At 50.4% G+C, this 23589-nt stretch overlaps 1 protein-coding gene across 3 annotated transcripts in view; it reads right to left on the bottom strand.

Annotated features, from left to right (window-relative positions):
* antxr2a (ANTXR cell adhesion molecule 2a) overlaps positions 1-23589 on the bottom strand; it is a 48866-nt gene that overhangs the window by 5758 nt on the left and 19519 nt on the right. The window contains exons 12-16 of one of the 3 annotated variants that reach the window (XM_055511638.1): positions 21514-21564; positions 20764-20853; positions 19256-19426; positions 19087-19167; positions 1259-5186 (exon numbers count right to left, since the gene is read on the bottom strand). In XM_055511638.1, coding sequence (XP_055367613.1) covers positions 5130-5186; positions 19087-19167; positions 19256-19426; positions 20764-20853; positions 21514-21564 — 450 coding nt within the window. In that variant the 3' untranslated portion in view covers positions 1259-5129. Of the gene's footprint in view, positions 1-1258; positions 5187-19086; positions 19168-19255; positions 19427-20763; positions 20854-21513; positions 21565-23589 lie in introns of those variants that run through there. The other 2 variants (XM_029162547.3, XM_029162549.3) reach the window with 2 other exon arrangements.

Genomic DNA, 23589 nt, shown 5'->3' with positions numbered 1-23589 from the left:
GTTGTAATCCAGTTGCAAGATGCTTATTTTGCAGTGATAAGCTTCAGGCTTTGAACGACTTTATTACCAGAACAGAGCCTTTTTCCCCACGTTCGAGCTTTGCAGCCTATACAGTAGCTTCGTTAATCTAGGGTTTACTTAATCCAACACAACGGGGCGACTGCAGCGCATCACGTTGCTCCAACACTCGTCTGTTGTTGCCACAAAATGCTAATGAGCCGAGCGGCTAGCTGATATCGGGCAGGAGCATCATCAGCAGCGTCCTGCAGATCACAGGGCTTCACACGGAGGCAACGAGACGCTCCACGGACCCGGTCTGGACAGTTTACACCAGCGGACGTCTGAAGCAGCTCCCGGCTCAGGTTCTGGAGGCAGCTCCTCCTGTCGGACCGGCGCCGCCTCGCGTCACTCAACATTTCCACTCTCCGCTCCTCAGCGTTCAGGCTGAAGACGCCGAAGCAGCTGCAGCAGCCGCGCTCAGAGACCTGAACGCGTCTGATTCATCCTCTGACTTGTTAAAGCACAGCTCGTCTCCTGGAGCCCCTGCCCGTCGAGCCTCAGCCACCAGCCATGTGTTCTGTTTTACTCCGTGTCCTCTGCCACATATTGAGCAAATTAAAAGTTCAAGTTGGAGGGAGAAGCACAGCTGCACGGGGACAGGGGAGAGAGCCAGAGTGTGAGCGAGCTGCACACACACACACACACACACACACACACACACACACACACACACACACACACACACACACACACACACACACACACACAGACACACACACACACACACACACACACACACACACACACACACACACACACACACACTGCCCACACAGCGCTGCCATCTGGCCTGCTGGGAAATCAGAGCCACCTGAGACTCGGCCAAATACATGATGCTCGCTGACAACTTGGGCATTTCTTCTCATTGTAAAGAGATGAATAAAGATTAAACAAGCACATAAGGTACATGGGAGGACAATACTTCTTCCACTGTGAAGTTTAGCAGAAAGCAGCTGAACTCAAGCGCGTCTCATGCCGGTTCTCTGACCTCAGGCAGCAGAGAGGCTCCGATCAGGTGCTCAGAAGGAAACGGGCTGTTGGACCTCACACTGTGATTCATGCGTGTGCAGGAAGCTGTGGCGTCGTGGTCGGGGACTCGTTCGAGGCCTTTGAGCTCACGAGGCTGCAGCAGGTGGTCCAGGTGTGAGGCCTCCACGCGAGCCTCAGCGCTCGAGGTGCAGCTGCCCCCCCCGCCACCACCCCCACCCCCACCCTCTCCGGTTTTGTCAGAGTAAGTGCACATCATTGGCAGCTAAAAGCTCTGGGCACCGTCCCTCTGGTTGTTCCAGAGAAATGCCAATCGTTTTGGCGTCGACGGGGCCTCACAGACGGCGCAGGAAGGCACAGATGGCACTAATGGACGAGCAGAATCCAACCGAGGGACCGGGACAGAGCCACACCGGAGCGCCGTCCAAATAACTGTAGTGTGAATGTACTGTATGGCCAACGCGCCACTCTGCTCTTGCGGGGCCGATGCCACAGCGATGCGGCATAAAGAATTTAAAAGCATGAAATAATCATAAGACAGGGAGACGGTGGGAGGACGGCCGTGGAGCGGCGCCAGGAGGATCAGACAGAGGAGAGATTGTTCCGCTCCGATATGTGCTGAAGTGCTTCAACCGGGCCTCCTCCCAGTCGGACGACTGGGGCTCCGGCTAATGGACTGGCTGTCACGCAGCCGCCGCCGTCCTCGCCCACAGCGGGGCCTTTGTGCGCGGCGTGCGCCAGCTGATGGGCCGCTCCGCGACCCGCCAGGCGACACACTCGCATTCGGACTTTCTTGTAAAAATCTCTCCCTCCGTTTCCCACGTGGAGCCACATGCCGCACATTTGAACATTTGTTGTACAATGCATTCACAAAAACACTCCTGTATCTGCCAGTGTGCTTTTTAGCTATTAGTGCTAAACAGATGCTTGTAGGAAGAACTAGTCACAGCTTTCGGTGGCGCTAAGAGGCCACTGAAAACCTGTTTGCGGCTCCGCGTTCTTTCGATTAAAGTTTAGATTCTTCTTTGGGGTCACGACGCCTTAAGTTTGAGCCTTTTGCAGCCTTCTGCGCCGTTTCTAAAAATGCCCGCAGCGCTCAGAGCCGAGCGGAAAAGCAGATAGGTGGGCAGATTGGAACTGCAAAATTATAGTGTGACATTTGAAAATTCTGCAAAGCACCAAAACAGAATCATATACAGTGGATGAAAGTTTCTTAGGTGCTAGTTGGCAACGGAAAATGTAAGAAGAAATGTTGCTTCTTGGCAAAATTTATTTAAAAAACGCCTTAAACGGAGACAACGCGGAAGTCGCTGCAGATGAAAGGACACGAAACCTGAACTCACCAAAAAAAGGGAAAGGACGCCAGTTCAGCTGTGGACGCACAGCTGTTCGTTGTCCCCAAAGCTCAGCGCCGAACCACAACATGCGCAACGCTTCCGAGCGTGGACTCCGACCAGAAACCAAAAATAAAAAGAGGGGCCATTTGTTCATTTTTCCTGTGGGTGCCACGGCGCATCAGCGTCTGCACGCAGCCACTGGGCTCATCTGTACTTTTAAATTAGGTGTCACGGCGGCGGCCGTCCTCCCAGAGAGACCACGAGAGCCGCCACAAACGCTCAGCTGGAACATAAGCTCCCACCGCGTCTCCGGGGCCCGGCCCCGTCAGCAAACACGCAGACATGTGGAACGCTTGCCTGTTATTAACATGTTTCTGTTTGGACCCAAACTACGGCTTTTTAAATATTTGACGATTAAATGTGGGTTAACAAAAACAAAAACAGCACAAAATAAAAGATGCTGCAGAAAATGAGGCAAATAAATAAAAGCTACAAATCCAAATCTTGTTATTTGCTGGTTGTGCGCCGTCGGCATCATGAGCCGCTGTGACGCCAACAGAAAGTCACACGACGCGAGCGGATCTAAAGCTCCTTTATGTGCGACTCGTCTTCACTGCAGCAGAATCTTTCTAATAAAAACACAACAATGCAATGAAACCCAAGTGAAATTTACGAGACAGCGGCGCTTAAAGATTTGACTGCTGAGCTGCTCGTCATCTAACAACAACTCATTATTTTACCAGGCAAGAAAATATATTATTTAAATGCTCCAGTAAAATGCAGCCACTGGTCTGGTTCTCACTCACAGCTGCAACAATGATTTAAATATAATTTACATAATTAATACATTGTTGTTGTAACAGGACCTTTTTTAACGAGGCAGCAGATTCTGGCTGCAGCAGCATATTTCCTTTCTTCCTTAAATCTTCAGGAAACATCAACAACAACATTTTCTGTCCAGATATAAATATGCTTCAAATCCATGTGGACTAAACTTTGTTGCCTCAATCAGTCAAATTTCCACATTAAAAAAAAGTGCAGATGATTCAATGTTCACAAACCTATGTGTAAACAAAGGTCTCGCTGTGACTCATCAGCAGCGACGGGCTTCACGCGCTGCCAGTCGCGGTGCTGGAGATCTGCTTTTGGGCTGAAGTCCCTGATGGTTCTGAGCGCTTGGACGGTGGCCGTCGGCGCCGCGCTGCAGGGCTCACATGCGATCGCAGCACAGACGCAGTAATTGGACGGCGCTGTCGGGACGGCGGCGAAGCCCCTGGTGAGACTAATGCAGCGGGAAACGGGCTTGGCGCCGCCGGTCAGGAGGTGAACGGAGGAGCGGTCCGGGCCTGAACCAACTAAACCTGGAGCCACAACTGTAAATACGGCAGCGCCTCATTTTTATCGTGCATCATCAATCCATTCTTTTATTTGCAATGAATATTCATATTTTTTAGCAAATAAAAAACAAACTAAATTTATTTTCTGTTTCCTAAATCTATAAAAGCAACATCTCATATTTGTGTCATTAATGAATCACTGATCCTTCAGATGTTATTAGCGAGCGGCAGAGAGATCACAGACTCGCTTCTCTTTAAAGAGTTAATCAGCAAATTAAAGGTTTGCAGCTAATGGCGCCGACGTGAACGGCCACAAACACGCAGCGCCTTCCTGCAGATGACATGATTAAGCACAATTAGCAGAGAAAGGTAACACAAAGGCATTCATGGCAAATTGTGCCTTTGTGTCTAATCAAAGGCACAAAAGAGATGATTGCGTTGATGACTTGGTTATTATTAGATTGTGTGTTTTATCTTTGTGCTGAACATCTGTAACATCTGACAGACACCAAAGTTCCTCCTGAAACTCATCGAGTCAGTTGTTATTGGTTCCATCAATTATCTAGAGTCGCTTCGTCTTTTAAACCTTTAAACTTTATAAACTTAAAACAAAAGATTTCAACATTTATTCGGATTTTATATCAAAACAACATTTTTACATAATCCTTTAAATACGCGTTGTGTTTTGATCTAATCCTAATAAAAAGCCTTTCATACTTCCCGTTTCCTACTGCAGTGTTTCTTTATTAGCTCCCACCACCAATTTGTGCCGTTGCTGTGTTTTGCATATTTAGCAGAGCCCAGACTTGATTTACACCAAAGCTTCTGGCTTCATATTTCACAACCAAAATCTGTCTTCATGTTCAAAGTTAAATCTGATTTTACAGCAAAAACTTGTTATTTACGAGGCTGTAAACTCGCGGGGTGGAAATATGAGGGAACAGTGGTGGTGCTACAGCGCTGCTCGCTGAGTGGAAAGGCTCGGTGATAAAGCATCTTGTTAGCTCTACTGAGGAAAATATGCTTATCAAGCCGGATATTAATTCAGGCCGTAAATAATGTTATCATCGGCCAGCGATGCTGGAAATATAACAGCGTGAAGGAGCCTGAAGCCGCGCTGCCTGCAGGGAGGTGTTGGGTGGTTTTTTTAAACATGGGCTACAAACTGTGAGAATTGGGTTAATGTGACCTTAGCAGGCAAGACATGAGCAGCAACACACACAGGGTGGAGGATTCATAGCAAACACACACACACACATCGTAAACCTCACGGAGCTGTTGAACGCCAGGAGACGAATCCACGCGGCGCCGACGCCATTGTTCTACTGGGTCTGTGGCTTCTCTGCTCACTGAGACCCAGTGGGGTTCAGGTCCCTGCGACGCTGCTGTGTCCCGTCACAGCACCCTGTTACTGCTTCAGTCTGCAGTAACTCTCACTGCTAACAGCGTCTGGGTTGGTGAGAACCTGGACACGTGGTAAAGGAGCTCGTTTGTGTCTGAACGGACGAACAACTGAACGTTACACATTTGCAGGAAGTCTGATGTCAAACCTAAATCTGTGTAATGTCTAATGTTGCTCAAAAGCAGCAGGAAGGCAACGGACGGGCACTATTGTGACAAACACTGCACGTGGCTGGTAGCGTTCTTGTTCCGGTTCCTGGATCTTTTCACCCAGTCGGGGAGTTTCTCTTCAGGAACCACGGGGTGCTTCTTAAAGGGCCTCTGAAGCTGAGCCGTCCGTCCTCAAAGCTCTTGCTGCCAGCTCCAGTCGACCCGGGCCTCGTGGAGGAGGGGGGGTGGAGCGGTGCTTTGGTCTGGTGAATCCGTGCGCGGCGCTCAAACCTTCCCTGAGGCCCAGCAGTGAAATTAACAAGTTTGGCAGGCCGGCGCTGCCTTCGCAGGCGGTCGCCGACTGCCGCTCTGCAGGAAGAGGGCGGCGCTGCCTCTTTGTCTCAGTGGAAACCAATGCCGGGCGCACTGTTTGTTTGGGAAAGGGGGTGTGAACGGCATCACAAGTCCATCAAATCAATTAGAGTCTTATGCAGAGACGGCCTGGCTTGGCCTGGGCTGAAGGAGCTTGGCCCGATCTTTTGTGAGGGCTTCTGTGAGTCAGAGTGTTGCCACCGCCAACGGTCGTGACTCGTGTACTCACAACACCAGTACGAGCGCGGGGAGGAGGGTGGAAGGCTTGCATATGGCCAGAGCCAGTGTGGCACATTTGGCCTAGAGTTCACATTGGGCTCAGATGCTCACACCAATGAACTGGTGAGGATTGTGGAGCTGAAACGCCGCCGTGGTGTTTGTGGCTGAGATTTACCAGCTTAGCGAAGCCGCCGACACGCACGCCGACATCAAGCGATTAAGTCCCAGCGCACGCGTGTCCTCAGTGCACGCATTTACATCTCAAGACAAATACCGACGGCTCGTCACATGTGTATGTGAGAAAAAGAGCGAGGAGAACGCTGCACCTGTTGGGGTTTGGATTTGTACTGTCTGGTGTCTCTGCTACAGCACAGAATCGCGACTTCCTGTCTGTCAATAATGGAGCTCGGCTCGGCTCCAGACGAGCGTCAGCTCACCTTCGTTTCCTTGTTTTTAATCTATGCAAATGAATCCGTTCTCACTTTGTCCAGTTTTCAGCAGACAAATGTCTTGTAGGTACTTTAGCGCACGTAGCTGTGCTAACACCAGCTACGCTAACACTGCATGTGCGAAGCCGCTGCGCTCTTCGTGATCCGCTTCCTGCACCGACACTGACACTGGTTTTCGGGCTCAGAGTCGGGTCAGCACTCACTTCAACTTCTGCTTCTGCCACGAGCGCAAATCTGAGCGCGATCTGCATTATGTTAATTTATTTGCATATGTCAGAGACCGAAGACGTTCACAGTTGCCTGAAGCCTGGTGTCAAACACTCAGTATTAGGTGGAATTATTCAGCAGCGTGATGGCCTGAACGCTCCACGGTCCGGTGCCGAGTCCAGCTCCGGTGCCGAGTCCAGCTCCGGTGCCGCCGTGCTCACACTGGCCACTCATTCATCACCACATACACACTGCAAGCCTCATTTCACCAGCAGGACCCACATATGATGCTACACTCACTAACCGAGAGCATTCTGGTGCAAGTTTCCAAGTTTTTGGGGGAGTCAAGCTGCACTGCTAGGGCGACGCGCATGCTAATGAGCAGCGCCTCATTCTGTAGGCTTTTATTATGCGCTCGACAACACGGCGTGTCAGGATTATTTCTTCTGAACGAAGAACGCCAGCTGTCATGTTTTATGCATTTGCTTTTCACTTCAGTTTCTTCTCGACGTCGCTGTTTGAAGATGCAGCTTGACTCGTGTTTCCACTCGTACAGGTTTCATACATTGCTGCGGATGCTTAAGCCCTGATCACACGCCAGACTAAACTCCATACAGTGATGATGGAATGTGACACAGATGGGAACGTGGATGGGAATGTGTTTGGATACGGCTTAATTCTATCCTTATCTAGCTGAAGCGACTGCGACTAAACTGTTCATTTCTCATGAACGGGTAACACTCATTCGTTTCTGGGTCACTTAATAATTTATTTTCACCTTAAAACAAAGCTAAAAAATAAAACGGCCACAGGTGCATGTTAATTCCAAATGTCTGTTATTTGCCTAGAAACAGAATCACTAATAAAATGTTTCACACCTGAAGTCATTTAATTATGACGACAAAAAAGACGGAACATAATTTAATAATTGTTTTGACAGTTGAAGTAGTTTAAACAACAGCTACACCTGATCTGATTCAGTCAGACCCTGCAATTATTTCTACTTTTTCCACCATGACACAATAATAAACATACAGTAGAATAATCAAAGTCCAGGAACGAGCTGGTGTAGTCCATCAATAATAATCATATAAATATAATGAATAAAAAACACCAGTATGAACCATGTCTGTAACACAGATCAGCACCAAACAAGCTTTAATACGCACTTATATTGGTGGAGAATTTATTTTCTCAATATGATAATTTTATTTCAACAAAATAAAAATCCTGAAACAAAATCACAAATTGATTGAATTTAAAAATATTTAAATTGACCAATGTGTATTTATCATATCAATAGACTCACAGAGAAGTTGAAAATTTTTAAAATAGTTTTACATTATTTTATTAAAATCTATATAAACGATTTAGGACTAAACTTTTCACACACACAGAGGAGGTGAATGAGACGCAACTAACTAAAGAAAATTCAAATTCTGCTCTGAAATCCCAACGGACACACACACACACACACACACACACACACACACACACACACACACACACACACACACACACACACACACACACACACACACACACACACACACACACACACAGGGCCCCTGTCCCCTTCACTTCCTCCACCACAGTCGCGACTTCATTAGCAGCGGTTTGCATCATCCCTGGTGAAAACGTCACATGTCATCAGCGACTCCATTCTTTATCACTTCCTGCGCTACAGACAGTGTAACCTTCAGAAACCTGCTGCCCACAGTTTTACGTCTTAATTAGGAGCACTGTCAGAGGAGCCCGGCGTCCCTCGGCCCGATGCGAGCGGACAGAGAGGAATGGAGACGGAGAGAGTGTGAAAGACGCAGAGGAGGACAAAGTCAGACGCAGAGGCAGCAAAACAAAGGCGGGGAGAGAAGATGTAGAGTGGAGGGGAGGAAGAGGGACAGATGAAGGCAGGGGGAGGAGGAGAGGAGGAGGAGGAGGAGAAGGAGGAAAAGAAGGAGGAGGAGAAGAAAGAGGAGGAGGAGAAAGAGGTGGAGGAGGAGAAAGAGGAGGAGGAGGAGGAGGAGAAAGAGAAGGAGGAGAAAGAGGAGGAGAATAAAGAGGAAAAGAAGGAGGAGGAGAAGAAAGAGGAGGAAGGGGAGGAGAAAGAGGAGGAGGCAAAGGAGGAGGATAAGGAAAGAGAAAAAGAAGGAGGAGGAGAAGAAAGAGGAGGAGGAGAATAAAGAGGAAAAGAAGGAGGAGGAGAAGAAAGAGGAGGAAGAGGAGGAGGATGAAGAAAGAGGAAGAGGAGAAGAAAGAGGAAGAGGAGGAGAAGGAGGAAGAGGGACAGAGACAAGAAGACAGGGGGGAGGAAGTGGAGGAGGAGGAGGAGAAAGAGGAGGAGGAGGAGGAAGAAAAGAGGAAAGAGGAGGAGGAGGAGGAGGAATAGGCACAACAAACTACACAAGAGGCTCTAGACGAAGTAGTTTGGGTCAGGTTTCACTGCATGATCACACTCAGCTGATATGTTTCATTTGATACTTCTGATACTTTAGTTGACATTATATGAACATGTTTGCATTTAAACCCTCCCAGACCAAACACTGCTCATGTGTTTTGGCTTCACGAGTCCGCTTAGAACCAGAGACGCGACTTCACGAGTCCATTCAGAACCAGAGATTCAGCGTCACGAGTCCGTTTAGAACCAGACGTGGCTTTACGAGTCCGTTTAGAACCAGAGATTCAGCTTCACGAGTCCGTTTAGAACCAGAGATTCAGCTTCACGAGTCCATTCAGAACCAGAGACGCGGCTTCACGAGTCCGTTTAGAACCAGAGATTCAGCTTCACGAGTCCGTTTAGAACCATATGCGGCTTCACGAGTCCATTCAGAACCAGAGATGCGGCTTCACGAGTCCGTTTAGAACCAGAGATTCAGCTTCACGAGTCCGTTTAGAACCAGAGACGCGACTTCACAAGTCCGTTTAGAACCAGAGACGCGGCTTCACAAGTCCGTTTAGAACCAGACGTGGCTTCACGAGTCCGTTTAGAACCAGAGATTCAGCTTCACGAGTCCGTTTAGAACCAGACGCGGCTTCACGAGTCCATTCAGAACCAGAGACGCGGCTTCACGAGTCCGTTTAGAACCAGAGATTCGGCTTCACGAGTCCGTTTAGAACCAGACGCGGCTTCACGAGTCCATTCAGAACCAGAGATTCAGCTTCACGAGTCCGTTTAGAACCAGAGACGCGACTTCACGAGTCCATTCAGAACCAGAGATTCAGCTTCACGAGTCCGTTTAGAACCAGAGATTGGGCTTCACAAGTCCGTTTAGAACCAGACGTGGCTTCACGAGTCCGTTTAGAACCATATGCGGCTTCACGAGTCCATTCAGAACCAGAGATGCGGCTTCACGAGTCCGTTTAGAACCAGAGATTCAGCTTCACGAGTCCGTTTAGAACCAGAGATTGGGCTTCACAAGTCCGTTTAGAACCAGACGTGGCTTCACGAGTCCGTTTAGAACCAGAGATTGGGCTTCACAAGTCCGTTTAGAACCAGACGTGGCTTCACGAGTCCGTTTAGAACCAGAGATTCAGCTTCACGAGTCCGTTTAGAACCAGAGACGCGACTTCACAAGTCCGTTTAGAACCAGACGTGGCTTCACGAGTCCGTTTAGAACCAGAGATTCAGCTTCACGAGTCCGTTTAGAACCAGACGCGGCTTCACGAGTCCATTCAGAACCAGAGACGCGGCTTCACGAGTCCGTTTAGAACCAGAGATTCGGCTTCACGAGTCCGTTTAGAACCAGACGCGGCTTCACGAGTCCATTCAGAACCAGAGATTCAGCTTCACGAGTCCGTTTAGAACCAGAGACGCGACTTCATGAGTCCATTCAGAACCAGACGCGACTTCACGAGTCCGTTTAGAACCAGAGATTCGGCTTCACGAGTCCATTCAGAACCAGACGCGGCTTTACGAGTCCATTCAGAACCAGACGCGGCTTCACGAGTCCGTTTAGAAGCTGCCTGTCGGTTGGTTCTGTCAGACGTTAACATTCAGCACACGCAGGAGAGGACGGTTCTCGTGCAGTAGAGGCAGAACAGAGTGGAAGTTGTGTTGGCCACTTGTTCAGCGAGAAAGAGTGAAAATCCGGCTTATGGGCAAAAACACTGGAGACGCTTGTGTCCTCAGTTTGGGGACAGCTGACGGGTTAACACTATTAAGACTGCAGAGAACGCGGGACTGAATGTGCATCTGTGCTCCCAAACAGTGGGATTGAACGCTGCTTTGGAGGCATTCACTCTGAGACACAGATACATAGACAGACGGACCGCGGAGAAGCAAAGGGACGACTCAGGAACACAGATCCTTTTTGTTGGTGCTGCTTTTTTGTTTTTCATTGTTGCTGCACTTCTATGACAGCTTTGTCTTATTCTGGAGTTCATTAGCCAACACGACTTTATCTGACGAAAGTCTCTCAGCTGCTCTGTTCATTACATTATCACACACTGCCTCATCTGTAAAACAGAAGCATGTTATTTTCTGACTTGCTTCATATCAGATATCGCAGCTCAATCTCGCATAAAGATTAAAAAACAAGCGCCGCCAACAGGACGGACGCTCTGAAGCAGAGTCTCTGTACAGAGCACTTAAACATTAATTAAATCTGTATCCTCATTACTCTGTATAATTGAAGGTGAGATAACCTATCAGTTGTAAACGATCACACTGTCGTTAAGGTTAATAAGCTGTTTTAAAAACCATCATCATTAACATCAGATGCATCTATTATAATTATGAACGACATATTGATAAAGGAGGTGGTAAAACTGAAGGCTTCCTCAAAGATGGAGCGGATGAGAAACACACGCACGCACGCATGTGCGCACGTGCGCGCGCGCGCGCACACACACACACACACACACACACACACACACACACACACACACACACACACACACACACACACACACACACACACACACACACACACACACACACACACACACACACACACCTTAACAGGGATATTTCAGGAGGTGGGACAGAAAGAGGAGACAACAACTACATCTGGAAGCTCTTCAACTATCTTTTCAATTAGCCGCTGCGCCGCTTTGCCAACTATTGTCACATCTGCATCTTTTCTCTCAATCAATTATGAAACACACTCATTTATTCATGGGCTCCGGTTGTGAGAATGTAGGAAGGAGAGAAAGCAGCATCCTTAAAGAAGACATCTGTTTAAATCACGGGAGGACCCACTTGAACGATGGATGCAAATGTCAGAGGATCAGGGAAAAATGAGAAAGCGCAAACGTCACAGAGTAGAACTCTACATGCCTTTAGCTGCTGAGTCCGCAGCCTAAGAGCTCATTAGCATAATTACGCTTGTGTTAAAAAATGGCAAAAAGGGAGTTAATGAGGTGCAGCTAGTAATCGGGTGAGGACTGACCCTTTGACAGCTGCCGACCGCGATGCTGTTAATTCACTTAAACGCTCACGGGCGGCGGAGGGTTCAGAGAGAACAGGCCTCACGCGTGGGGGGTCATCAGGTCAGGGCTCACGCTCTAACACGAGGCTTCACTCATCTTTACTCGTCCATTAGCTTCATCCTGATAATTCTTTATTGTTTGAGCAGAAACTGAATAAGTTGTTCGATTTTTTGTTCCTCAAGGCCACGATTCGCTTTGAACAAGTGACCTGTAGGAGTTTTATTGCTACCTGGCATCAGTGGAGGAACAGGACAGAGCTCAGAGGAGTGTGTGTGTGTGTGTGTGTGTGTGTGTGTGTGTGTATGTTCCTGTGTGTGTGTGTGTGTGTGTGTGTGTCTGTGTGTGTGTGTATGTTCCTGTGTGTGTGTGTGTGTCTGTGCGTGTGTGTGTGTCTGTGTGTGTGTATGTTCCTGTGTGTGTGTGTGTGTCTGTGTGTGCGTGCGTGTGTGTGTCTGTGTGTGATCACAGGCCTAAAAACCAATGAACGGAGCCACGTTAGAGACGCTTCAGCGCCCCGTTCACAATGGAGCGGCTCAGAGGTTTCGGCAGGAGGCCAGTCGGGTTTATTCATTAGCACAACGCAAAATTTAAAAATGACGTCATCACTTCAGGAAGAGAAACAGAATAGATGTTTAGCTTTAAGTGAAGCTGTTGTCAGCGCGGCTGAAGCTTGGTTGAATCTAAATCGGAGTCAGGCCGAGAATTAGCATCTGAGCTCGGTGGCACATGTTTGCATGTTTATTCATAGCACACGTCTGTTATCAAATGCAAACATTTTAGAGAGGATCACGTTACATGCAGCTTCATGCGAGGGCCTTCACTACGTATTAGCCACGAGCGTCACACTCTGACATTCATGTATACAAAATATGAGCAGGCTAATTGAATATTCACTGTGAACATATTCCCTGCATAGCATGAGTCCCTGCTTATGCCTCTTTAAAATTTCAAATTGATGGAGAGGAGGGAGGAGGGGTAAGAATACATTACTGTACATACGTGTGCTCCTCCTCTATACGTCTGTCAGGAGGTGAGGTGAGGAGGAGGAGGAGGAGGAGGAGGAGGGCCGAGCGCACGCGACAGAGCTGACGTTAACAATAACATAATTTAATTAAAGCCAGGATCCCAGCGGTCCTTGCCAAACCACGGGCTTTGATTTTAATAGGTGATGAAGAAACGGCTCGGCACGGGCTGACGCCGCCACCGCTCAGACCGGTCTCAGGGGTTCTGGGGAAAGAGGCACCGGCAGGACATCAGTTCAGATCGGATCAGGCTGCGGGGGCAGCGGGTGCAGGTACCAGCCCGGCCACCCAGATACAACAACAGCGATCAGCTAATGGAGAGGAAAAGGGGAGCGCTGCAGCCCGGGGGGGGGGGGGGGGGGGGGGGGGGGGGGGGCAGCCCCAGGAAGGGCCTAAAATATGTAGTGTAAGAAACAGATCCATCAGCAACAAACAGCCTTTTGAGGATTTGAGAGAATTGTGAAGAGGTTTTAAAAAGAAGAGAGAAGGAAAAGCTTCAAATTCTTGTTTTAACATATTAAAAATTTAAAAGAGGTTTCGGTTCCGATACGAGGCATTTTTTTTACTTTAGTCCTTCGACCAGTTGCCACCAACAACAACAATTAGCATCCTATTCCTTGGTCCAAGAAACACACACACACACACACACACACACACACACACACACACACACACACACACACACACACACACACACACACACACACACACACACACACACACACACACACACACACACACACACACCCCTCATTGGGCCCCAGCCCTGACTTGCCGTGCGGGGGAGGGGGAGGATTAACAGGCCGGTCATTATCAAATTTACAACAAGTCATACAGACATCTGCCCTACTTTTCCCCGGTTAATGTAAAAAGAAGTAATCTGGTTAAGAGAGCGAGGGCGCGGTGCGGAAGTCGGCGTCTCTGCCACCGCTGAAGCTGTCACTTCTCCTGTGGGGGAGCAGCAGCTGAGCGGAGCTGTCAGCTGGCGACTTGTTAGGGCTAACAAAGCGCTTCACTGATAGGACTAATGAGGCCCAGGGCCGCGGCCCCGCAGCCGGCCCCGCCACAGGCCTGCAAAAGGGCTCCACAGAGGCCCCACGGAGGCCCCACAGAGGCTCCACGGAGGACCCACGGAGGCCCCACAGAGGCTCCACAGAGGCCCCACGGAGGCCCCACGGAGGCCCCACGGAGGCTCCACCTTCATGGCACCACAGAGGCCCCACGGAGGCTCCACAGAGGCCCCACGGAGGCTCCACCTTCATGGCACCACAGAGGCCCCACGGAGGCTCCACAGAGGCCCCACGGAGGCTCCACCTTCATGGCACCACAGAGGCCCCACGGAGGCCCTACCTTCATGGCACCACAGAGGCCCCACGGAGGCCCCACCTTCATGGCACCACAGAGGCCCCACGGAGGCTCCACAGAGGCCCCACGGAGGCTCCACAGAGGCCCCACGGAGGCCCCACAGAGGCCCCACGGAGGCTCCACCTTCATGGCTCCACAGAGGCCCCACGGAGGCCCCACAGAGGCCCCACGGAGGCCCCACGGAGGCTCCACGGAGGCCCCACAGAGGCTCCACGGAGGCCCCACAGAGGCTCCACAGAGGCCCCGCCTTCTTGGCACCACAGAGGCCCCACGGAGGCCCCACGGAGGCTCCACGGAGGACCCACAGAGGCCCCACAGAGGCCCCGCCTTCACAGCAGAGGGGAAGGTAACCGTCCACCAAACCCCACGTTTGGGAGATTTAAATGATGCGTGTCTCGATGCGCCATCATTCGGCTTTAAACAAGATGCTTCAGCTGCAGGTGAGGGAGAGCGGAGACATTTATGGGATTGTGTTCAAATCCAAAAAAACAGCTGCACTCACATCCATTATTAGATAATTAAAATGAACGAAGCTCCAATGCAACAATAAAGAGTGGATTTTCTGACAGCTTCAAGCTTAAAACGTGCTTTTAAACCTGGTAAAACAGAACTCGGTCACGCTGGTGTACCTAATAAAGTGGTCATGCGTTTATGGCAGCTTCATTCCTCTGTAGGAATGATGTTATGATGGTCAGAATGATAAAAGCTCAGATCAGCAAAGCCGCTGGACCTGCAGAATCTTTCTTCATCACTCGCCGCTGAATAAATCCTGAATGTCAGGCTCCAGCAGCGTCCGACTGTGGGAGCTTTGTTTTCTGGCTCCAGCCTTTTCTCCACAGGCTTCATTATTTGTGACGCTCTGGTTTAATTCCAATTAGCCCTGTTAATTAGGAAATCTCATGCTCTCTGATCTACGGCTTCGTTTCAACTAAACGTCATTTGCCAGGTTGTTTACTTTCCATTAAAGCCTTTTATTGTTGAATTAGGAGCGTGTGCGTGACGGTAAACACCCACTTCCCCTGCGTTGTCTCTGCTCTTCCCTTAGACATACACTGGTATCACATCAGCATATTGTCTGATCAGATGTTTAAGCAGCACATTATTCCTTGCAACGGCTGTGGAAGGAGCCACGCTCGGCCTTTTGCAGAGCCGAGCGCTCGATGTGTCATCCTTTGGCTCCTGTCGGCTTTTCATTTTAACACTGAACAATGCATTTTGACGGCTTTTCTTAGTTTCAGGAAAGATGTTCTCACCATATTCAGGGTGCCGTTGTAATGCAACCAGATAGAGTAGGAGAGGGGAAGCGCGAAAGGACGAGCACGAGTGCATCTGTTTAGGTTCTAACAGAACCAGGCGCGGGTTAGTTCTGCTTTACATACAGAGACCAGAGGCCTGAACTTGAAGCACCAGAAATATTTATAAATAAATATTTAAATAAATATATAATATATACAAATATATTAAATAAATAGTTGAAGGTGCCGGTCATTTCTCCTCAAGGCTCGTTTCCTGTTGTTCCACTACATTTGATGAAGCGGTGAAATGTGCTGCGTTTGAGGAGCTGTTTGTAGTTTGAATCCCCGCTGACAGACGCCGCCATGTTCCAGCTCAGCGCCTCCAGTGTAATTACCATTATTGGACACTGAAATTAAAACCTGAGCGCTCATTTCATTCTGCACCGAACTGTGGCTTTTACCACAGTTTTTAATATATTCCAGCGGAGCCGAGACCCCTGAACCCCTGCGTTCCTTCACAGCAGACGACACGTCAGAGTCTCTTTCTCCGCCACCATCTGCCATTGAGACCAGGTCTACAGTGGAACTTGAGCTCCATTTGTGCTCGACGCACATTTTCGCTGCAGCGCGGCGGCCAGAGAGCTGATTGCGCTGGTTTGTTAACAGTGATTACACTCGTCTCAGGACCAGCGTCGTCGTTACTGAGGTTAAAAAGCAGCACCTTCAGGCAAATATTGAAACTGAAAATCGAACATCTCCAACTTTGCGTTCGCTTGGCTTCGTTTCAACCACCTGAGAGTCCAGCGGCACCGAGCTGCAGAGGGAGGATGTACGCTCGCCTGCCGTGGCCTCCGCCCGCGGCTCCTCCTCTCCTGCACCCCCCCCCCCCCCCCACACACACACACACAGCCACTTAATTAAAGGCTCCCGCGGCACCGTCTACAACGATGGCTGTTAAATTAAGACGCCGTCACAGCCGGAGCGCCGGGCGCGGGCAGACAGAGGGGGCGACCGAGCATCCGAGGGAGGAGAGAGGGGTCCCAGAGGTGGGGGAGCTCCACGTGCTCCTCATCTGTTCACTTATTACAGGAGGAGAATCACGATCATCCAAGTAGAAACAGAAATACGCCCAGAGAGGCCCAAAAAAATGATTATTAATATTAAAATTATATAAACATTCTTCTTCGTCCTAAATATAATCAAATTTTGATGTTTCAATATTTTGAGAAAATCAATAAATGCTTGCATCCTGTACATTTAGTCCACTATTTTAAATAACAAAGCGCAGGGGTTTGTATTGTTCCTGCTGATTCGGGCACGTATAAGAATGAGAACATTTCCGTTCCGCTCCTGTTGGACTCCGTCGCCTCCTCCCTCACTAACGGCCACCTCATCAGTGGAGCTCAGCTCAACTACAGCCGGAAAAACGCTGGTTGGAAACTCACAAAGCGAATACGCTTCCGCCGTGGACTGGAGGTCTGTCAGTTAATAGCAGTAACCTTCACGCACGCAGCAGAACACGCAGCCCACACGTCCCCCTGGTGAGGAACAGATGAGAGCGAGAGGAACAAATGGAAATCCACACGCATTCACAAGAACTCAGACGCCTGTTCTGTGGTGTTGGTTCGTCTGCTCTCCCTCGTAGGAGGACGGCAGCGAATGTATGGCTCATGCAACGTCTTCTGCTCACCTTGTTCGGACATTTTTGACATTTTTGAGGCAGCTGCCTTTAGGAAACAATGTGTGTGTGTGTGTGTGTGTGTGGGGGGGGGGGGGGGGGGGGGGGGGGGTGCTCGCCGCCCCCTCCTCTACCTGCCGTCCCCAGTCGATCCCTGGCAAAACTTGGCGGCAGATGTTGCTGTGCTAAGTTGGCTCTGAAGTGCCTCCCCGGCTCCCCGCGCTCACCCACAACACAGTCAAACCACATTAGATCTCTTTATTTGTGCCTGGGGCAAGTTCGGCACTGCAGCTGTGTCCACCCCCGCTCTACCTTTGGTGTTGAAGGCCCTCGGGCGCTAAATGTGAGACCAGAAAAAAGGAAAAAGCGCTTTGGCTCTTATTTTCTGTCTCTCTGTCTCTCTTTTCTGCATCTGCTGACAATCCAGCAGTGTGGCTGCGGGCGGCGGCAGTGATGGAGGGAGCGAGGAGGGAGGGGAGGGGGGTGAGGACGGGGGGCGGGGCGGGGTGGGGGGTGAGGGCCGGACACCCGCGTCCCCGTGCTGAGCAGATGTCTGGGACAACCTGCTTCCTCACACCTGTACGAGTCCTTGTAACCCGGACGGAGCTGCTGAAAGATTCATGACTCTGGAGGTTTCCTGTCCGCCATCAAAGGCTGCCCCCCTCCCCCTCCCCTCCACCGCCTCCCCCTCCTCCACGCCACCGGTCCCTGCTCTGCCATCGACACCTTCAACCCACCGCCGGACGGATTCGACTCGTCGCACTTTGATGAAGTCCATTCCACGCGTGAAAGCTAAAAGAATCACACACAAGCTGCAAAGACGTCACAACAGAGAGGCCATGGAGGAAAACGGCCTCGCTCCATGTGTTTAAATGGGTGTTTGTGCAGTTCCATCATCGGCTCAGACGTGGCTTCAGGCGCCCGCTGCCTTCGTGGGCCCCGGCTCCACGCGCTGCTTCGTCCGATCGGACGCTTGAAAGTGGGCTGTGGCGTCGCTCCTCTGGAGCTTTGACACAACTACTAAACTCTCTCTAAACTTCCAGTCGCTGTGAGAGGCCGAGGCGCCCCCTCATCCTGGTGTGTGGGAACATCTGTCAGCAGAAATGCTTCTACATTTGCCTTTTTCTGGCATGAATGTCGTCATTTTAATGACTGGCAGAAGCACAGAACGCCTCGGTTTGGATCATCCAGAGGTCACGAAACAAGCAGCTGCCTTCTGACAATAGTCAGAATTAGGTAAAAGCTGTAGGTCACATGGAACTGACAGCGGATTGCAGCCAGATGCTGAAATATGCTGTGTGCAAATACAATGCGAGAGCGTTTCACCTTTTTACAGCGCATGATGTGGCAGCCTGAGTTCTGCCGGCGGTCTGACGCCCTGAGCAGCGCCTGGCAGGCTCACAGCTGGCCCACAGGCTCCACGCTTCCTTCTACGCAGGAACAAATGGTATTTGAGACGTTTCCAGGCTGACACTGAAACCTGGTTCCTTCCAACGGTTCACTGCGTCCTTCCACCCGCCTCCTCAGCTCCGACGGAGGCTGACAGCAGTGTGACCATATTAGGTCCGAAGTGTCCTGAGTGAGTGACTGCAGCTGCCGCGCACATGGAGCCCGGTCGGTAACAACAGCAGGACGTGACGCTTCCTCGCTGCACCGCAGCTGCAACGCGCCGACGAGCTCGCAGCAGCAGAGAGCACGGGTTTAATAATGAGGTCACTCAGAGCCTCCAGGAGCCACAACAAGGTCCTGCTTCCGTGTGAGAACCATAAAGTGACGCAGGCCGCTGGTCCCAACACAAGCGGAGTTTGTCTGCACGTTTGTCATGATGTGGACTCACCTGGTCTGCAGAGGTGGGACGCATGAGGGACACGCGGTCGTACTGGCGCCGCAGCAGCGCCCACAGCGCATCGAGGCGGCCCTGGAAAAACAGGACAGCAGCGTGGGAACGCATGCAAGGCGGCATCGTGTGACATCACACTGCAGAGGCAGCGGGGGGGGGGTCTCACCTTGATGGGAGTGTACCACCTGTTCTGGGCCGCGCGGTGAGCGGGCGCAGGCTGAGGCCGCGGGCGTTTCAAGGCCGGCTGCTCCACGTCCTCGGGGACGGACACCTTGGCGTTCTTGGCTTTCTCCAACCTGGCGCCCTCCTCCGTGGAGCCCCTCTCGCCCCAGCGCACCTGGAACACGGGTCAAGTGCGTGAAGGCGAATCACGGGCCAGGCTTTAATCGGAGTCACTGCAGCTTTAAGGGAAACTCTAGAAAATGAATGACTTGTGTCTTTCTGTGACTCCAGATCTGATCTGTGTCAACACTAACCACACAGCTGTTTACACACTAAAAGCACCAACGTGACAATGACAGACAGATGTTTGCTCTGACTGCATCCATAAAACATTAGGTGACCTGTAAACCTGCTTTTTCTTTTATTAATAAGCACATTTACATGTGGTATAATGTGTGAGCGTGTGTGTGAGCGTGTGAATGCAGCCCTGTGTGTTACTTAAGCTGCGCCGCTTTATAATTGAATTCATCACATCTGTTGCAAGGAGCAGATTAAAAAAAAGACAACAATCCGCCGTCACATGAATGAAGGTAGGTGATTAATTAGCGACACAGCTTTCAAGCTGTAGGTTAAGCCGTGACAATATAGAACAGCTTTTCAGCATCATCTCTGGGAAACATCGCTGGCCTGCGCATCGCTGAGAAGAGAGAGGTCTGCATGAATAAAAGATATGTTGTCACCTCAGACGCTTAAAGACGTGTTTGAAATATTGGCAGTGGCAAAGTGACAGAGGTGGAGGTGGAATTTCTCAGTGTGTCGTCTTATAAGTGGAGGCAGAAGAGAGAACAGGCTGATCCTAACAAGCACCTCCTCCTGCATCCAGGGGGAGGGAGGGACGGAGGGGGGGCTCAGAAGTGGAGACGAGCCGTCAGCGGGAATCAACCTGAGAGGCCGAAGAGCCGGGATCACGCCTCGCTATTAAAAGTCAAGCGTTACAAGCTCCCAGAGGATGCTGGGAAATCCCCACGGCGCCACCCCGCTCCCTGTGGCGGAGGTGGAGGAGCGCTCCCCTCAGACAGAGAGGGGAGGGGGAGGTGGGTGAGGTGGGTGAGGTGGATGTGTCACGTTGACAGCAGCGCTCAATCCTTCATCCCGGCAACGACTTAATCCAATCAGGCCCGAGCGGCCAAGGACGAGATGGCAGGGCTGTCATGTCAGAGGCGTCAGCGTCTGATGAGGACAGCGGTCCGGCCGTAGGTCCCTCCTGCTCCTCCTCCTCCTCCTGCCTGTAACTCAACAAACTTCCAGCTCCAGAAGAGCGCGCGTCAGCAGGTTTCTGGGTTACGAGACAACAGCTGTCAGCTGTGATTGATCCGCGCTCACTCGCCTTCCACCGCTTTGCTGCTCACACTTCTTTTACCACGTACAGAAGAATAGAAAGACTCAATAGATGCGTCGATAAGCTGCTGCTCGCATCTTTTCACGCTAATGTCGTATCAAACAGACTCTGACCTCCATGCGCTTGATTCCTCCGGCTCCTCTTCCTCCGTAGTAGGAAGCGTCCACAGTCGGCCACTTCTTCTTGGCCAGTGGCTCCGGCTCCTTTAAAGGAAGTGAAATGAGGACACACAGGTGTTTACTTTAAGGAACCATCAAACTTCATCCAAACAGTTCTGACCACAGGAAATAGATGTGAAGGGAGTTTGTGAGCAGGAAGGAAGCGAGGCGTCATCACATCTCAGCCTGCCTCAGCTCATTTCCTTCTGAACTTTTTATAGAAATCATTATTATAATTAATTCACTAGGTAATGTTAGAGTCAAAGTTCAGTAAAAATCTTCTGTCTCTGACCTGATTTAGCCACTGGTGTGAAACCAGTTTGACACTGGTGCGGCCACTGATTCACATCTGGTGTCAAACAGCTGTTGAGCTGCCGTTCAGGACCAATGCAGGAATCCCAGAAATACTGCAGTTGTTTGGTTCAGACTGATTTTGATACCAATGTTGAGTTAATCGCTTGTTTTATGAGTGATCTCAAAGCACAGACGACCAACCGTCCCTGAACGAGCGCCACACCTGCAGCTGACAGAGGCGTCATGCTGGTTGAAGCTCTGCCTTCTGATCTACACCTCCGGCGCTCACGCTAAGCTAACGGTCTCCTGGCTCTGCAGAGGAGTCATCCTTCAAAAGGCCAATGAGCTGACGCGTCCCCACGCTAATGAAGAACACACACAGTTCAGTATGACCGGAGTGCTGGTACTTACAGGTGGTGGAGGACGTGACGGCGGCGGAGGCGGCGGCGGGTCTTTGATGACCTGGATAAACAAAACACAACAAAAAAACAACAGGAGCGTCAGTCAGCACAAAGTCCACCAGGGGACGGATGAAGACACGGCAGCGGCTGTCAGGCGCCGACGAGGCTGACGGAGGTGATTCGTGACAGGCGACTGAGTCAAACAGAGACGTCCCTGAGCTCGTCACACGGCGGAGACACCGCCGCCGCCGCTGCCAGGCTGCTTTGTAGCTGCACCGGTTCCCCCTTCGCTCCACTGACTACTGATTACAAGCATTCTGCTTGTAAACCAACATCAGGGGCCCCCCATGCAAAATAAAGAAAAGCTGAAAATCAACTTGTTGACAGGGGAGTCTTTGGGGCCGGCGCCGCTGCCCGTTTAGTTCCTAATTAATTGGAAGGGGTTCAGTGCTCCAAAGCAATCCCCCCCAATCATAAAGTCCTAAGGAGTTAATTAGCTCCAATGAGATGCGGAGGAGGAGGTTGGGCTCGGCTCCAAGCAGCAGCAGCACACACACAGACAGAACCAGCACACGGCTCCGCGGCGCTGACCGGCCCGGCGGCATTGTTCATGACAGCACTGGATCACATGGCACCTGAGGAGCAGGTTGTCCACAATGCGCCTCCGCTCAAAGACAAGCTGCCCCGACCGGGTCTGTGCCACCTGACGGTGGCATTTGTCAGGTGTCAGTCAGACGCGTCGCCAACTGACGACCAACAACCTCTTACTGCAGCACAAGATGCCATTCACTGCAGCTGAGGCCGGACGGAGGGTTTTTGTCCTGGTTAGAATCGTGATGGAAATACAGGGCTGCAGGAAACGCTTTAATCATGAAACGACTCCAACTATGCGAAGGCGTCTTTTCTAGCATAGTGTTGCTGCATCATTTACTGCAGGTCGGCTTGTTGTGGAGCAGACTCACTTCCTGCCACAGTGATGTGATGGGACACTCAGTGTAAAGTAAGTGTGTTTGGGTCCAGGTTGTTCTGTGAAAAGGCCTCGCATGGCACCTGAGCACCACAGACCCAACAGCCGGCCTATAAATACACACATATAATATGATGAGGGCATTTCTCACCAGCCAAGTGATGGGTGACCTTTGTCCATTAGTCAGACTATAATACCACGCTGTCATCGCAGCTTATGCATTTGCTAAATTAGTTTTGCAGGAAAAACGAGCACTGTAATTATGGCGTATCATAGATCCTAACAGCTGTTTCCTTTAGTGTTAAGCGAGGGACATCATCACACTCTCCACATACTGTTGTCATTAGAATAATGAAAAATAATCAATTAGGGTTAATTAATCGCTCTTTGACACACAACTGGCTCAAAGCGAGAGCCGAGAAGGTCTGGTGGCAGCCTCCCATACGCTGATTAACATTATTTGTGCCAAACCTTACGCTGACAGGATTATCTCTTTTTATCAAGTAATTATGCAGCAGATTTCTGGGACATATTGTGGGATAAATAAAGCATTATACAAATGACAGGGCTCTGCTGCTGCTTCCCAGCTACCTGACGGACAGATGTGAGGAGCGGCGCTCGGCTGCACGGCTGCGCGGCCACGTAATTAAAACCTAAACTGCAGGATACTTAAGCATGTGACAGCGGCCCAGCAGCTCCACACCAGCGGGATCGCAGCAGCTCGGGGCATCGTCCCCATATGGCCCGGTCCAACTGGACTCCATAATCTCTCTCAAACCCACACTACAAGCTGTTTTAGGAGGCTGCTGGTGACGGATCAGTGGCAGGTAGCGTGTTTGTGGATAAAAAGGTAAAGACCATAAAGTTCTGTATCAGAGAGAAAGGCCATGAAATGACATGAAACAATCACAGACTATTAACATATTAAACGCCAAATGTGCAGCTAATTCAACAGGGAGAGGTTTTAATTTGATAAATGTTGTCATTCATATCAGCTCCAATCCCGAAATCTTCCATTTGAACTGAAGGTGATGCCGTCGCGACTGGAGCTTCCCAATCACACACAAAGAAATTACCACTCCACAGACTGTGTGACCTCTATCCCCGCATCAATCCATG

The sequence above is a fragment of the Betta splendens genome, chromosome 9 (genome assembly GCF_900634795.4).
Source record: "Betta splendens chromosome 9, fBetSpl5.4, whole genome shotgun sequence".
NCBI lineage: Eukaryota > Metazoa > Chordata > Actinopteri > Anabantiformes > Osphronemidae > Betta > Betta splendens.
The sequence above is the reverse complement of the archived record's forward strand: the minus strand, read 5'-3'. Positions and strand labels throughout refer to the sequence as shown.